Raw genomic sequence first — 17,138 nt, 5'->3', positions numbered from 1 at the left:
ACCCTGAGTGGGCAGGAGAGAGCTGGTCAGGTGGTTAATTGTGGTCTAAAACTGAAGGATGGTGATGGATGTAAAAAAACTGCACATTTACTAAAAATCGCTGAAATGTACACTTTCAAATGGTGAATTTTATGGTATCTAAGTAAACGTTTTAGAGCCAAGAAACATTAGCAAAGGAATGCAATAGAGAGAGAAAGAAGAAAGTTGGTTTTCAAACCTTTCCACTAAGAGTCCAATCGTCTGAAAATTCTCCTTCATAGATAGTATCATCTTCGGAAAGTAAAACCCCATTTCCCTGTGGAAGAAACAAAACACAAATCAGAACATGTAAAATGAAGAATAATGCCAGAGTACCTGCAGCCATACCCCCAGAGCCATACATAATCTCAAAAGAAAAGGAAAGGAGGAAGAAGGCAGACACTAATAAAATATTATTTTCAGAGTTCAGGATATAGGAGATATAGGAGCTCTTCTTTTTTTTTTTTAACAGGCAGAGTGGACAGTTAGAGAGACAGAGAGAAAGGTCTTCCTTGCATTGGTTCACCCCACAATGGCCGCTGCGGCCAGTGCACTGTGCTGATCCAAAGTGTGCTGATCCAAAGCCAGGAGCCAGGTGCTTCTCCTGGTCTCCCATGGGGTGCAGGGCCCAAGGACCTGGGCCATCCTCCACTGCACTCCCTGGCCACAGCAGAGGGCTGGCCTGGAAGAGGGGCAACCGGGACAGAATCCGGCACCCCGACCGGGACTAGAACCCGGTGTGCCGGCGCCACAAGCAGAGGATTAGCCTAGTGAGCCGCGGCGCCGGCCAAGGATATAGGAGCTTTTAAAAGGCCGAAGTAACTACATGCCGATACCGCACTCACCGACATTTTATTAAGGTGGAAGTTGCCTTCATAGTATAGTCCAAACTGGGTGACGACCACGCCATTCCCTTGACAGGCATCATCTTGCCACATTCCCATATACTTTTCCCCCCTGCATAGAATCAAAAGAAAAAGTTGGGATAACAAGCATTAAGAGGGGTACAGAACAAGCACCACGTGGGAGAAGCATCAGCCTTGGGCTGGAACCGGTTCCATCTTTCTAGCTAAAGTGGTTCCTTCTGTCTCTTCAAACACGGGGCACTGTGATAGCAAGAGTAATGAGCTCCCTGGAATTAAAATTGTACTACCTGACACAGATCTGTAAATGGGTAAGTATTTCCTTAATAACTTTACGGCTCACTAGGCTAATCCTCCGCCTGCGGCGCCGGCACTCCGGGGTTCTAGTCCCGGTTGCTCCTCTTCCTTAAAAACTTTAAAACACATAGCTTTTTGAAATGCCAAGAATTCAACTCGAAATAATTTCACTAGGAATCTAACAGGCAGAATCAAATCTATGTACAAGTCTTTATTACCCAAGAAGTTGCCTAAACTATGGGTGGGCACTTGGCACAGAGGTTAAGATGCTGCTTGGGCACCCGCATCCCACATCAGCTCCAGCTCTAGTCTGATTCCTGTTTCCTGCTAAGGCAACCCTGGAAGGCAGCAGGTGATGTTCAAGTTGGGTCCCTGCCACCCGTGTGGGAGACCCAGATGGAGTTCCTACCTCTGGGCATTTGGGGAGCAAACTAGTGGATGGGAGCACTGTCTTCTCCACCTTTCAGTATTAAAAATATATTAAAAATTTTCACAAAATTTTGCTAACTTCAGAAGAGGGAAAGGAATGGGGCTTATCATGAAAGAAGGCTCATTTTCCACCTACTTAAACTCAGAGAAATATTACTCATCTCCACCAAAAAGACAAAATAAGTATAAACCACTTGTTTAATCATGAAATTTAGTAATCATGGAATGTAGTAATAACAGCAATTTTTTTAAAATCCCACATTATGAAAACGCTGGTGCTTCGTAACATGAGGGAGAAAAGTGTACACATTAAGTACAAAGCAGAGCAGGTCCAACTAAACCTGGAGACAAAAACTAGATTCCTCCCCAAGGTTTGGTTTGAATTTCACTAGGATTGCTAGCTGGCTTGCTGGCATGAACACATCTGTCCCCTGTACCTTGCATTCTCATTTTCTACTGAATGCATTACAGGATTTTCCTTATATAGTCAAGATGTGGTACCTTCACTGAGCCACTAAGGCTTTGTGTGTGCTGAATTTGGAGGAAAATGATACCAGTGTTAGTTCTGAATGACCAGATTTCCTAAAGAAGTAATCTAATGTTGTCTCCACAGAAAACAGATAAAATGATGTCTAACAACTTTGTTCCTTATTAAAATTTGTTCCTTAATATTGTCAAGTTAAATTTTCAGTCTTCATACAGTTATCACTTTTTGGAGAGGTTTAGGAACATTATCCTCTGTCACAAAAAACTCTGAGGTTGGAAGCAGAATACTGTACCTAGTGATATCGTCAAAGACACCATATCCTGCTTTCTTATCCATCACCCACTGGCCAATGAACATACTAGGAGAGGAGGAAGTCAATTTCCCACTTCGAAGGAGACCGTGCCCATGACGCACGTTATCTTGAAAACAGCCTTCAAACACTTCACCAGAGGCATAACTGTGGTTGGAAAGAATGGACAAAGATCACATGCATGTCGAATTCTGGTGCTCACTTCTACATGATTTAGGAAATCTAAAACTATACTCAGTCTCACTGGTAGCTATATTTATTTATTTGTGTATACAATTATTTTTCACCCATCAAAAAAAATCTCATTTTTGAATTATTGAGGGTAGGAAGTTAAAAATTGTCATGGGTGGTATTCTGTATTAGCATAGGCCAAAAAAAGTATATTTCATCCTTACGTGAAAACTAAATAATGAGTTCTTAATGAGAGGGAAGAATTAGAAAGTGTTGTTCAAATTAGAGTTGATTAGTAAAAGTAAGAAAGTTAGAGACAAGACCTGGAGAGGACTCTCAGAGAAAGTCATGATTTAAAGTATGTTACAAAGTTTAATAACCTAGTATTTTCACGTTGGTCTTTAAATGAAGACTTTATACAAGAGTTTCAGCCATTAGAAAGCAATAAAATTCACCCCCTGAAAATCCTGGCTATATAAATATTTAAGTTTAGAGGTTCTTTGAAAAGGCAATACCAGGGGGAGCTGTTTGGCCTGGTGGTAAAGACACCTCTTAGGAAGCCTGTATCCCAGTTCCAATTCCCATTCCAGCCTCCTGTGAAAATACACGCTGGGAGACAGAAACTGATGGCTCATGTACTTGGGACCCTGACACCCACATGGGAGACCCAATTAAGTTCTGGTCTCCTGGCTTTGGCCTGGTTGTTGCAGGCATTTGGGGAGTGAACCAGCAGATGGAAGATCTCTGTCTCTGTCTGCCTTTTCAAATAAATAAAAGCTTAAAAATATTTTAAAATGACATTAAAAAAAGAAAAAGGACCAGTCCAACACACTTTCCAATGTCATTACCTGTAGACTCCTTGACCACACATTTTTCCTTCTTTCCAGTGGCCCACATAATGGTCTTCTTTGTTCAGAGCCTTGTGTGGGATTCTATATTCCCCATACCTACAGCAATCAAAAAAGAAAGCACCAGAAGATGCATTTCTGACATACTCATCTTTTGTGTACAAACATCTGTAAGCAGTTTAACAGGGAGGGCAGGGAAAAATCTACTACAGCAGGAAATGGGCAGACAGAGCCTTGGTTCAAACTCTTTCAGTTACCTGAGCTGTCTGGCAAGTCTTAGCGACGTAGGACATCAACCCCACTACACTGAGAGATTAGATGTTTATCCCAAGTCCAGTGAGAACAGAAGACCTGTGTCCCAGGCCTATCTCTGTCACTAATTAGATGCAATACCTTAGGTAAGTCCAGGTATCCAGCACCCTTATCTGTGTAATACTATAATTCAGATTATCTAAAGTCTTTTATCATCCTAAAAACCCATTAAAAAGTATTAAAATAATTCACAGAAAACATACATTATCACATATGCACACAAAATTACGCACCCAATGTCTACAGCTTTTTTATGTTGTAAAATATATTACAGCTTTACAAGATACAAACTTCTTCCCTAACACAAATTTCTCATGTGAATATCTTTAGTGTCAGGAGACACGATAAGCTATGACAAAGCCAATGTCATCAGAGCATCAGTGGGCTATCACACAGAGGATTTCCCCTTTAACGTATCACAGAAATTCTGCATGACTAACTCCTGAAAGGAGAATTTCTCTCTGTCTTTTGTTGTAAATGGAGCACCACTGTCTTAACAGCCTCACCATTGACAGTACCCAGGCTCTCAGGCCTCCCAACTGAGACACGGATTTTATTTATTTATCTATCTATCTATCTATCTTTACTTTTAAATATCTATTTATTTATTTGAAAGGCAGAGTGAGAGAGAGAGAGAGAGAGACAGACACACACACACACACACACACACACACACGGACAGAGGGAGGGAGAGACAGAGACAGAGATCTTCCATCCACTGGTTCACTCCCCAAATGGCTGCAATGGTCAGGTCTGGGCCAGACCAAAGCCAGGAGCCAGGAGTTACTTCCAGGTTTCCCATGTGGGTGCAGGGGCCCAAGCACTTGGGCCATCTTCCACTGCTTTTCCAGGTGCATTACCAGAGAGCTGAATATAATCAGTGCCCATGTGGGATGCTGGCACTGCAGGCCATGGCTTTAATCCACTGCACCACAGTGCCAGCCCTGAGAAGTGGATTTTAGAAAGCAGTCCTGGGGTTGGCACTGCGGTGTAATGGGTAAAGCCGCTGCCTGCAATGTCGACATCCCATAAGAGCTCCACTGTGAGCCCTGGCTGCTCCACTTCCAATCCAGAACCTGCCAAAGCACTGGGAAAGCAGCGAAAGGTGGCCAGAGTGCTTAAGCCCCTGCCACACACGTGAGAATCCCGGATGGAGTTCCTAGCCCCTGGCTTCGGCCTGGCCCAGCCCTGGCCATTGCAGCCATTTGAGGAGTAAACCAGCTGATGGAATATTGATTGATATATCTGTCTCCCTCACACACCCTCCTCCTATAACTCTGCCTTTCAAATAAATAAATAAATCCTTTAAAATAAATAAATAAATAAATAAAAGGGAGTCCCATTTGAACACACGGAGGGCTACATGACTTTGGTATCATACTGCTATCGGGGTGAATGACTCACTCGGGGTGAATCAGAGGCTTCACCCCACACGCCCAGTCTCTCACGCTCACATATCTGCATTATAAGCCCTAATGCACTAGATGGATGCTTTTCTACAAAAATAAATAAATAAAAAACCAAAGTCTATTGATTGTTTGAAAAGCAACTCTGAATGGGAAATACTGTGATCGGTGACCACACCTGAATACCCCCTCACGTCTGACCCGGTTTTCTCACCCATCTTCCAAGCCGTTCCTGAACATGCCAGAATACATCCTTCCGTCGGGCCACTTCAGAACGCCTCTGGAGTGCACAAGCAAAGAACAGCTCAAGTCAGCCCAAGTCGCGGACAACGGACCCTTTTCCATAACGGGCATCGTCCTCACCCCAGGCAGAAACCTTAAACCTTTTCACCTGCCGTGAGGCTTCCCTGAAAGCCAGCGCCCATTATAGGTGGCATCTTTCAGGCGAGGGTCTTTGTAGAACGTGTACTTGGCACTGCGTGAAATGGGCGGCTCCTGCCACTGAACGCCACTGCCACTCCCGTAAGGTGGCAGATCAGATGTCCCCCTCAGAGCCTGGTCCACGGCCTGGCTGATGGCCCGCAGCCACTTCGTCTGGGAGCAGAAAGTAAGGAGCAGTAAGTGCACAGCAGCGACTCGTCATGCAGGCTTTCAATCTGAGCTTTCCTCGGCGTGAATCATTCTTCCGTCCCTCACTGCTTTTCTCGTTAAACATGACTTACTGCTGACTGGCAGCCACTGTTAAATGTTTAAAACTAATGATTTTTTAAAAATCTAGAGTTTTGGTTTAATGAAAATTTATCAAATACAATCGTGGACCTTGAGTCCTGCAGAAACCACTTCTTTACGACTACAGAGGGCAGAAAGAGCAAAGCCAAAGAGGGAAAGAAAATTCCACAAAGGACTAACCTTTTCCTGGGGTGTCGATGAAATCAGAGTGAACTGCTCCTCAGGTGTGGTTATCTTTATGCCATTCCTGAAACATTCACAAGGATGAACGCCAGGTATGACAACCTGTCATTATAACACCAATCCTCATACACGAAAAGCAACCCATTTAGGAGGTGCAGTAGCCTATTTTTTTTTTTTTTTTTTTTTTTGACAGGCAGAGTGGACAGTGAGAGAGAGAGAGAGAGACAGAGAGAAAGGTCTTCCTTTGCCGTTGGTTCACCCTCCAATGGCCGCCGCAGCCGGCGCGCTGCAGCCGGCGCACCGCGCTGATCCGATGGCAGGAGCTAGGAGCCAGGTGCTTTTCCTGGTCTCCCATGGGGTGCAGGGCCCAAGCACCTGGGCCATCCTCCACTGCACTCCCTGGCCACAGCAGAGGGCTGGCCTGGAAGAGGGGCAACCGGGACAGAATCCGGCGCCCCGACCGGGACTAGAACCCGGTGTGCCGGCGCCGCTAGGCGGAGGATTAGCCTATTGAGCTGCGGCGCCGGCCTGCAGTAGCCTATTAAATGTAAACATTCACGCCTGGTTTTGGGTCTCACAGCAGGGGGAATGATTTCAGATTACCCTGCTCTACGCTGAACAATGAGGATGTAAGCAATGGAGAGATGCTGTTCTAGAAACTACCATGATTTGTCATCTTCATCCCAACAGGCCATTTTCCTGTGGATTGTGTTAGGATGTGAGCCTCATTACGCAGAGTGCAGAAGCAAGCTTCTCACACTCTCCTGAGCTCTTTTCCTACTTAAGGACACAAGCTGGGTAACAGGGAGAACAGGAGGGATGGGGTGGGGGGAGGGAGTACACTTACACACCACCAGCTTCTTCAGACAGCGGCTCCACCCACAGTGTGGCCAAAGGGAAAACATGGTGCGTGGAGAACTGGAATGCAGAACACAGAGGCACGTCTGTGAAAGCCTGTGCAGACCTAGGGGTCTCTGCTTGTGTCCCCCTGGGGTCATTAGCCCATGTGTGCCCTGTACTCTCTGCTGCACAACCTCCTAGAGAAGGCTACGTCATGTGGCTGCTACCGTCTCCATCACAGGGTTCCCATAGCCAAGCTAACCCGGTGCCCTCGCCATGTCTCTGCAGGGACCTGTCACATGCTGCGTGCATTCATAAGCTGGAAACCGAAGCCCACACCACAGATGCAAGCTGTAGCATGTGCACACTTTCCTGTATGCGCAGCTTCATCAGAATCGCACGGGCTGACAGTCTGAAATAATTAACAAGTAATGCACTCCTGTTCCCCCTTCCGGGGCTTCCTTTAAGGTCAGGAAGCCAGCCTACCTGGGCGTGGACCAGGGCATCATTAAAGAGGATGAACCAGTTCACAGAGAACCTTCCCGCATGCTGCAAAGACAGGGCTCGGTTACTGCTCTCACACAGCAGACGCCGTTCTGGCTTCCTCAAGGAATCCTAGAATTAAAAACAATGACCCAGGACAACAATCAAGATTATCGTCACATACAAGGAGAAGACGAAATAGCCAGAAATCACACGTAAGGGAATTTACTGCCCAGGGCTTAGCTTGGCGTTAAATCTAAATGTAGATGGGATGCAAACACTTCATAAAATCACAGCTCAAGTTAGGAACAAACGAGAGGAAGAAAGCGATCAAGTCCAGCGAGCACTCTTAGAGAGGAGGGAAGACGGCGATATTCGCAGTGCCCACGCTACAGTCCCTGGACGTTTTAGAAAAGGGACCGGGAAAACCTTATTACCATAAACGAGCGAGGCCCAGAGAGAGCGACGGCAGAAATAAAGGGCCGCTGAGCGCTGGGCAACCACGACCGCCCGCACGGTTTACCGTCATTTTGCCGGGAAAGGTCTTCCAGAAGCCCAGTGTGTACTCCGCTTCCTTCCTTTTCCTGCCGAGATGGAGAGCAAGAGACTCGTAACAAGCACTGGAATCCTGCAGTTTCTGATATTCGGGAGACGTCTAGAGGTCAATAATTGAGGGAGAGGAAAAAAGAACATAAAACAACTGTCTGGCACCTGTAGGCTCAGTGCAACTTAGATACATGGAATTAAGTTTAGGGAGAAGACTCAGCCCAGGACAAAAGTGGTACACTAAAGGGAGCCGGGAAAAAGGGAAGACTGGTTTTGGAAAAATTCTGCTAGTTACAGGTACCTATTAAGCAGGGGAGGGACACAGGGAGAGAGAAACAGCACTGTAGGCCCTCAGGATGGGCAGCCCTCACAGGTTTTGCTCTCAGGATCCCTTTTTTTTGACATGTGTGGGTTATATCTACTGATATTTACCATATTAGAAAATAGGAAAAATTTTATAACCTTTATTAATCATTTCAAAAAATATAAGTGAAAACCATATTTTCCAAAACAAAATAGCTCTCAGTGAAAAAAAAAAAAAAAGTAGCACTAGTCCACTTTTTTTTCAAGCCTTGTTATTATCTGGCTTAAAAGATAACAGCAAGGGTGGACATTTGGCATAGTGGTTAAGTGTGCTTCAGAGGCCCGCAGTCCACACTGGGGTGCCTGGTTTTTGAGTCCCAGCCCCTCTGTTTCCAAGCCAGCTTCCTGCCAGTGTACACCCAGGGAGGCAGCAGATGGTGGCTTAAGTATGTGTTTCCCTGCCAACCATGTGAGAGAACTGGTTTGAGTTCTGGGCTCCCTGCTTCTGTCTGACCCAGACCTGGCTGCTGTGGGTATTTAAGAGTGAACCAGTAGATAAACAATCTCTGTCTCTCTGCCTTTAAAGGAAAAAAAAAGAGACATCAAATCTGCTTCTGCATTTCATCAGTTATGAAATGCAATTTGGTTGAGAGAAATGAAGAAAACTCACTTTCTAAAGGTAAACAAGAGTGTCCAAAAAATTTCATGGAAAATATGTATTATGAAAACACTATGCATTGATTTCTAAATTTTTCACACCAAAATAAACTTATTTAGTATCATTTCCCCACAAACTTTCTGGAATGTCCTCTTGTTAAATGGGTTTCTCAAGGGGTAGCTACAATGAGAAATCTGAAACCACAGCACTGGACTGTTTATATTCTGTTCTACTAAAATCCATTGGTTTATTTTACACGTTGAACAGACCTTTTACCATACATGATTTTGTATCAATGCAGATTTGATATCTGAAAGACATTGGTTGATTTAGTTATTTGGATCTTCAAAATATTGGTAAATTTTTTATATATCAAAAATCACATTAGGGGCAGGCACTTGACCTAGGGGTTATGATGCCCACACTCCATTTTGAATTGTCTGGGATCTATACCCACACCCAGCTCCTGACTCCAACTTCTTGCTAATGCAAAACTTGGGAGGCAGTGATGATGGCTCAAGTGATTGGGTTCCTGTCACTCAAGTGGGAGACCTAGGATTGAGTTCCTGGCATCAGCTTTGGCCATGGCTCAGTCAGAACCATTGCAGGCATTTAGGGAAGTGAACCAGGGGTAGGAGATCTTTCCTTCTGGCTGTAATCTGCCTCTCAAATACTCATTTTTTTTTTTTAAAGCAACATTAGCATTACTAGCAAGCTTATCAGAGTCCTAAGAATTGCAAAACTGTCGGGCTCACAGTGCGAGACACAGTTGTGTTTTGTTTGTTTGTTTGTTGGTTGGTTTTGACAGGCAGAGTGGATAGTGAGAGAGAGAGAGAGACAGAGAGAAAGGTCTTCCTTTTTGCTGTTGGTTCACCCTCCAATGGCTGCCGCGGCTGGCGTGCTGCAGCTGGCGCACTGCGCTGATCCGATGGCAGGAGCCAGGTACTTATCCTGGTCTCCCATGGGGGGCAGGGCCCAAGCACTTGGGCCATCCTCCACTGCACTCCTGGCCACAGCAGAGAGCTGGCCTGGAAGAGGGGCAACCGGGACAGAATCCAGCACCCTGACCGGGACTAGAACCCGGTGGGCCGGTGCCGCAGGCAGAGGATTAGCCTATTGAGCCGCGGTGCTGGCCTAGACACAGATTTTAATGCTAATTTTTGCTTAAAAGTACAGATTCTGTCCTTGGTAACAAACTTTATCAGTTGTTCTCTGCGATGGTTTGGGAATTACTTAGGATTTTTGATGTCCCTCAAAGGCCCACGTCTTACGGATGTAATCCTTAAAATCTTATGTTAATGGTATAAGGAGGAGGGTGGAAATGATACACTTATGGTACCTGAAAGTGGGGCCTTGAAGAAGTGCCTGGCTTAGATGGGGCCATTTGGGTGAGGCCCCCCCCTGGTGGCTTTATAAGAGACCACAAAGGCATGGACTGACACTCCCTCTTGCTACAGGATGCCCAGGGCTGCCTCAGGTCTCTGCCAGTAAGAACGCTTCACCAGATGCTGAACCAAGGACGCCTGCCCAATCTCGGACTGTGAATCTCCAAAACCATCACCCCAAACAAGGTCCCTTTTCTTTATAAGTAGCTTATCTCAGATATTTCATTGTGGCAACAAAAAACTGACTAACAGACTCTACTTCAAATGACGTCTTTATGTACTCATTTCTGAGAAGTTATCTGCTAATAACCAAATCTGAATAACCCACAGTTTATCTGTCCATTTCCCTTTCAAGTTAACAAGAAAGAACAGTTCCCAGCTCAGATCATCAGTCATCCTTTTTCATGAGAGCACTTCAGTATGTGGCAGAAGTGCTTTATGCATGTTTGCCACGTCAACATACAGGATGTTAAAAATACGTCTATTCATGGGTTGAGGGCAAATAAATAGGATTTGTTTTTACTGCTTCATTGTGAACATTCTTAAGAAAAATGCATCTTTTGTTTGTTTGTATTTAACACAAGCTTGTGTTGATGATGAATACAATGGCCAAAAGCTACTGGTAGAGTTTGAGGCCACAGCCTAGATTCCTGCAAGAGAACCAGCAGTTCTACCCCCTTTACTTTTGCAGATGACAGCCTGGTGGGAAAGCAATGTGTTAGCATCACCAGGAAAATAGTGTTGGTCCTCTGTACTCTGAAAGGATCTTTGGAACCTGAGAACTGCAGCACAGGGGTGAGAGGCACTGCGCTAAATGGGGAGTGAGCAGGAAGTCAGATGAATGGGCAGCCCCTCCCATTCATGAGCAATCCCATTCCTCAATGCTTAGGAGTCCCTCATATTCATTTGAGAAACAATGAGCAGCTAAACGATGAAAAGCACAATCTTTTGTCTTCTGGGAGCTTACATAACTAGGCAAAGGAGACAGGAGAACATACAACACGTCAGAATAACACACTGGTTCTGTTAATAGGTTATGCATTAGAACACAGTCAAGCAGATAAGGGAACAGATTCTGGAGCCAGCAAGCCTGAATGTGAATTCTAGCTCTGTCGGTTCTCACGTGTGCTTCAACTCTCCCCCCACTCTGTAAAAAGGGGATAATAATACCACCAATTTCACGCGTTAAGGTGGAGATTAAATGAATACATAGGACACGCTTAGAATAGCCACTAGCATGTGGAATGCCTTCCATAAATATTCAGTATTATTTTTTCATATGTAGAAGCTTCAACACATGTGTGTATATGTATGTATATGTCTAGACTGTGCCTTAGACTTAGTACTATTTACAGTGATGGAGCGTAAGCTATGTGTGTTTTAAAAAAACTCCCGCAAATGATTCTGATGCCCTGTGACAAGGATAAGGACCACTTGTAAAACAGAGCGAGTAATGGAGAAATAAAGTGTTAGCGAAGCACAGAGGAAGAGGACATCATTCTTAAGCGACGGGAAGGAGAAGCAGAAGTAGTCGGAGAGGGCTTCATTTTCATGAGAAAATGCCCTCAACCCAGGCCTTGAGGCTTTCCACAATGAGATGGGGGTGGGTGCTTCAGGAAGGAACTATAAAGCACATGAGCAACATCCAAGGAAACTGAACTAACGCTTGGACTCAGGACAAAGGATAAGGCCAAAAACAAAAGAAGGCATCACACTACGTACACCTTTGAACATCAAACTCGAGAGTCTCGATTCACTCACAGAACCGGGCCCTTCAGACTGGGAACAAGTCTAAGCTGATCCAGTAGAGAAGACTTTTCCATTAATCAAAGCCATACTGAGGTAAAATCTGTATCCCATTGGGTTATTTGGTGGCTCACACCTGCACAGCTAACACTAGATCATTAGGAGTTAAAACGGAAACCATACAAACTAAAAGCCCCAAGACCACAGTAGGATCAAATAGAAACAGTTCGCTTCGGTTTCCAGGTCTCTCTGGGGACTGGGACCTGCCTGGGTCAGGAGAGGGACCTCAAGATTAAGAAGACTGTAAACCTGAAAGAGCCCTGGGAGTTGTGGTTTCTCCGGAGCCTTTCCGAGTGGAGACAAAACGAAACCGCACGTTGCACTGCAATTCAAAGGGGAGGCCTCCAGACCAGCTTCCTCACACAGCCACGTAGGAGAGTGGCACTAATTAGGCTGGGCTCTATTAAACTCGTTTTGCACAGAAAATGAGCTGGCCAGCACTGGACAACGTTCTGTAAAACTGACTTCTCACAGCATTTCTAAGGTGACCCGAACATCCGGCATGAGCCTATCTCACACCCAGGGAGGTGCTCGTTCTACTGCCTCCCAGACCCCTGCCTGCACAGAGAGCCCGGCCAACAAGGAGCTCTGTGCAACCCATTCCACTCTGCACTTAATACATTTTGGCAACTATTGAATGAGTAGCACTAGTAATAGGGTTTTAACCTTAGACACAGTTCAGTAGAATAAGAACACTTAATCTTGATAAGATCCCCAAAGGAAACTGAATCCATAATAATATAAAAAAAAAAAAAAAACAAACCACTAGCTATACCTACAGTCATTCTTTCCTCTTTCATTTCCCTGCACAAAAAGGATACTGAATTAAACACATGTAAATATTAAATTAGGTAGTTCCAGACATTAAGGGGGCATAAAACAAATAAACTTGACTTCAGAAGTGTCCCAAGAGGGGTATATACAGGAGCTTACCACTTCAAAACAAGTAGCAAGCTTTAGCAAAACTTTGGCATAATTATGAAGTCGTCTGATTGGCAAGAAAAACAGAGTATTCAGTATTTCCATCAACTGAGTGTTTTCATCATTCACTTCGGATAAATCTTGTAACAGTTCTTGGTTTTTATTTAGGAAATCACTAGAGGTAAAGAAAAAATAATTTGGTTAGTCATTTTGGTATTGATAATACACAAGGTAACTAAATAGAATATTTCACCAGGTAGGACATGTTCCAGAAAATATGTATTTAGATGCTATGAAAGTAATGACTTATATATTAATTATTTACAGAGAAATACACAAGACATAATTTTTAAAAATTTCCCTATCCATAAGGCAGGGAATTTTGAGTATAAAGAATAGTAAATGGTAGCAACAGTAACTGTAATTAAAATGGTTAATCACATGTCTGTGCCTTATGTTCTAGGAAATGAATCATGCGTCCCAGTTTCAAAGAACAATGAGAGGCCAGCTGACATTTTACCTATTAATTGCAAGGCCAGAAATCACAGTAATAAATGATAAAATTAATGTGCTAATCCACTGTGCTAAACAGAAATACTAGAGGAAAAACAAAGCTCTTGTTCCAACAGCATTGGCATGGATATTAAAATACTTCTAATTTCTTCTTTTTCCTGCCAATTGTTGATCACATAATATGAGTTTACAACAGAAGAAAAATAAAAAGCTGTAGGAACTAGTACTATAATTAATAGTAAACAGTAAAACAAATTATATGAAGATTTATTTCAATGCTGAGATCTTCAAAAGCATTTCAAACTGAAGTCAAATTTAGTTTTTAAAGTCAGGATTTTTTTTTATAGATACACTTTTAAATTTAATTTGCAAATTTTAATGTTGATCAGTCATCCACTAAGAATACGTTCACCAGCACAAAATACTTAGATTGTTTACAAAACAACCAGAGTTGGTGGGGCAGACTCATCATCTGTCACTTAATGAGCAACAACTAACATGGCCCGGATCTCTGTGGATGTTTGGCTTCTGCCGATGTTCCTGCTTCCTCCTCATGCTCTGAGGCAGGGATCAGCCGAGGACACTGCTTTGGCCTACTCCTGAGAAGGAGGTAGGACGTGACGAACGCATTCTCCCTCCGACCAGACTTCTCCTGGATGCTCACCGCCAGTCCCCACCAGAGCAGAAACAGCCCAACTCTTGTGGCCCCCATTTCTTTCCAGGACTCACTCCTGCTCACGCCTAGAGACTTACGTCCTCTAAGAGAATCCTGGTACGTTCTCAGGACATCTCCCCAGGGACCCTGCTCAGCCTAGCTTCCTCTGGGAGTCTTTCATGCTCTTTCCTTAAATGGCTAATTTATATTGTTACTCAGATTTTTAAAATGAAAACAAACACATTAAAGGGAGAAACAATTTAAGTATCCCTCAACAGATAAATGGGAAAATAAAACGTGGAATATTATTTTGTCACAAAAAGCAATTCAACTTGATATATGCTACACCATGAATGGAGCTTGAAGACATTATGCTTCAGAAATAAGCCAGACACAAGGACAAATGTGATTGCACTCACATAAAGTACCCAGAACAGGCAAAATCACAGAAACACAAAGTTGACTGGCAGTTACCAGGGGCTGACAGACAGACGCGGCATCATTTAATGGGTACAGAATTTTTGTTAAGGACAGTGATAAAGTTTTGGGAGTGAATAGTGGTGCTTACGCAACACTGTAAGTATATTTGATACCACTGAACTGTGTGCTTATGAATAGTTAAAGCAGTAAATACTATGTCATGTATATTTAATCACAATTTAGAAATAAAAGAAAAAAAACACCTGTTTAATGGTCAAAGCAGCAGACAAGCCTGAAGCCCAGAGCTAAACTAACCAAGGGATGAGAGCCTGAGCCACTGAGTGGATGGAACCCACTGCTGTGCTCTGGAGCTTCCCAACTCTGAAATGTTGACTTGTCAGTCGAAATTGAAAAAGGACGGCATTTCTGCCTTTAATTACGTAGAACCCAGGGGTTCATGAACTGCCACTTAGAAAACGATGCCCAAATCCAGACTCACTATCAGCTGCCATCACTCAGCGTGTACCTTGGTTGCTTGCCACATGCCCAGGCTGTGGGCATGGTGCTGTGAAGGCAGCAAGGGGCTTCCACTTATGTCACTCATTTAGCTGCTTTAGCAGAAACTCAGGTCACCCTAACTCTGAAACAGTGGAGGCAGGTGAACAATGCAGCAGAATAAAGCACAGGGCCAACAGCTGCCATGGTCCTCCAGAAGCCCAGAAGCTCCCCACACTCTACTTACTTTTGCATCCTCCTATAACAAAACTTTGTTTTCTTCAAGCATTACTATTTGTAAGAAACAACTATTCCAGTTTCTTTCCATGTCACTTAATGACACAGAGTGTGCTTGGCGACCTCCATGTTCTATTTTTTATAAGCCATCACATACATTACTTGCTTTCTAACAAGAGGGGAGAGTATGGTCCCATTTTGCAGATGAAAAGTGGGCTTACTAAGCTGAAGAGAGTTACCCAAAGTCTCAGGGATAACAAGTGGTGGCACTAAACATGGATCCAGATCGCGGGCCTTCTGGTACAGTGCTTTTCAGTATCTGCTGATTCAGTACTGCTGATGATAATCAGAGTTTGATTCCTTTGGTAAAAGCCAAAGCTTTCCCAAGATACTCAAAAACACAGAACCCCATAAAACTCAATCCTTGGTTGTTGGAACAGTAATGGGAAAGTATTGTATTTGCTTACATGGCAGGCTTAGCAAGAAGTGGGAATCCGCCCATAACCAGGAAATTTGTAATAGATGTGCAATACCTTGAGCAAAAAAGAAAACATGGGAACATTAGTGTTAAAATGTAAAGTACTCCTTCAGTTTTAAAGCAAGTACCTATAACAACTATTTCTTAGTATTTCACCAATAAGTTTCAGAACTTTCGTGATGTCAACATTTGTGAGCTATACGAGACTAAATAGAAAGCAGGTTATGTGATAATCACAGTAACCAGGGAGGTACCAGTTAAGTAATGAGGTTAGTATTAAAGGAAATTTTAAAAACACCTCAAATCATGCAAAATATGTCAGAATTCACTTGGTAGATAGTACTTGGTAACTTAAGAAAATGGGATCAAATTTGTCAGATATTTAATGAAAATTTCTTCTAATGCTTACTTCAGGCTTTCCAATGAAATCTTCAGAAATGAGTAAGAGGGGTAGGCACTGGAGCACAGAGGGCTAAGCTACCTCTCAGGAGGCCTGCCTCCCATACCGGAGTGCCTGGGATGGAGTCTTGTCTCTGCTTCTGATCTAGCTCCCTGCTAACGCACACCTTGGGAGGAAGCAGATGATGGCTCAAGTTTTTGGGTCTGTGCCACTCACACGGGAGACCTGAATGGAGTTCCAGGCTCCCAGCTTCAGCTTAGTCCAGCCGTGGCTGTTTCAGGCATTTGAGGAGTAAACCAGCAGATGGATGTGTTTCTCTGTCTCAGTCATTCTGCCTTTCCAATAAATAAAAATAATAAACTTTTTTAAAAAATGAACAATAGTGAAGGTAAGAAAACGGATTTAAAGAGCGTGAGACAGTTTTAGAAAATGTTGATTCAATGTTGATATACTGCTAGAAAACAAGTGTAGAAGTACTGCTTCCAGTACAGAAATTCCTCCTCCCAGGCTGGCAAACGGCATCAGCTGACTCTGAGAGAAGGAAAATGCCTACTAAGAGCAGCACAAGGTGCTATACACCTGAAAACATCACGCTAGATGAAAGAAGCGAGACAAGAAAGGCCATGTGTCACATGGTTCCATTTGTATGAAGCATTCAGAACAGGTGGATCCATGGAGGCACAGGGCATCACACTGATGTCCAGGGTTTGGAGTGGGGCCTGACTGCTTAGTGGGTAAAGAATTTTTTCTCTGAGATGACAAAAATTGGGGAGGACAAGATAGAGGGCTGATGGCTGCAGAATATGGTAAAAGTACTAAATACCACCCAGTTTAAAAAGGTTAAAGTTTTATGTCATGCGAATTTTACCTCACCCAACAAAAAAGGTCACAGATCACTGTGAAGCAGTGATTTTTTTTAAATTTACATATAAATTTATATATGTT

General features: G+C 43.7%; 1 protein-coding gene across 11 annotated transcripts in view; it reads right to left on the bottom strand.

Annotated features, from left to right (window-relative positions):
- Window positions 1-17,138, bottom strand: part of ALS2 (alsin Rho guanine nucleotide exchange factor ALS2) — a 73,486-nt gene that overhangs the window by 16,955 nt on the left and 39,393 nt on the right. For 10 of the 11 annotated variants that reach the window (XR_007920607.3, XM_008258976.5, XM_008258979.5 and 7 more), the window contains 12 exons: window positions 15,783-15,848; window positions 13,008-13,170; window positions 7,900-8,031; window positions 7,380-7,508; window positions 6,901-6,971; window positions 6,051-6,117; window positions 5,533-5,735; window positions 5,356-5,421; window positions 3,424-3,522; window positions 2,387-2,551; window positions 864-975; window positions 218-295 (listed from right to left, as the gene is read on the bottom strand). Coding sequence is in view for 10 of the 11 variants with exons in the window: in XM_008258976.5 (XP_008257198.3) it covers window positions 218-295; window positions 864-975; window positions 2,387-2,551; window positions 3,424-3,522; window positions 5,356-5,421; window positions 5,533-5,735; window positions 6,051-6,117; window positions 6,901-6,971; window positions 7,380-7,508; window positions 7,900-8,031; window positions 13,008-13,170; window positions 15,783-15,848 (1,351 nt within the window). In the remaining variant the exon portion in view is untranslated. Of the gene's footprint in view, window positions 1-217; window positions 296-863; window positions 976-2,386; window positions 2,552-3,423; window positions 3,523-5,355; window positions 5,422-5,532; window positions 5,736-6,050; window positions 6,118-6,900; window positions 6,972-7,379; window positions 7,509-7,899; window positions 8,032-13,007; window positions 13,171-15,782; window positions 15,849-16,409; window positions 16,520-17,138 lie in introns of those variants that run through there. The other variant, XM_089330059.1, reaches the window with a different exon arrangement.

The sequence above is a fragment of the Oryctolagus cuniculus genome, chromosome 3, assembly GCF_051225735.1.
Source record: "Oryctolagus cuniculus isolate XC-2025 breed Fujian yellow rabbit chromosome 3, ASM5122573v1, whole genome shotgun sequence".
Lineage (NCBI taxonomy): Eukaryota > Metazoa > Chordata > Mammalia > Lagomorpha > Leporidae > Oryctolagus > Oryctolagus cuniculus.
The sequence above is the reverse complement of the archived record's forward strand: the minus strand, read 5'-3'. Positions and strand labels throughout refer to the sequence as shown.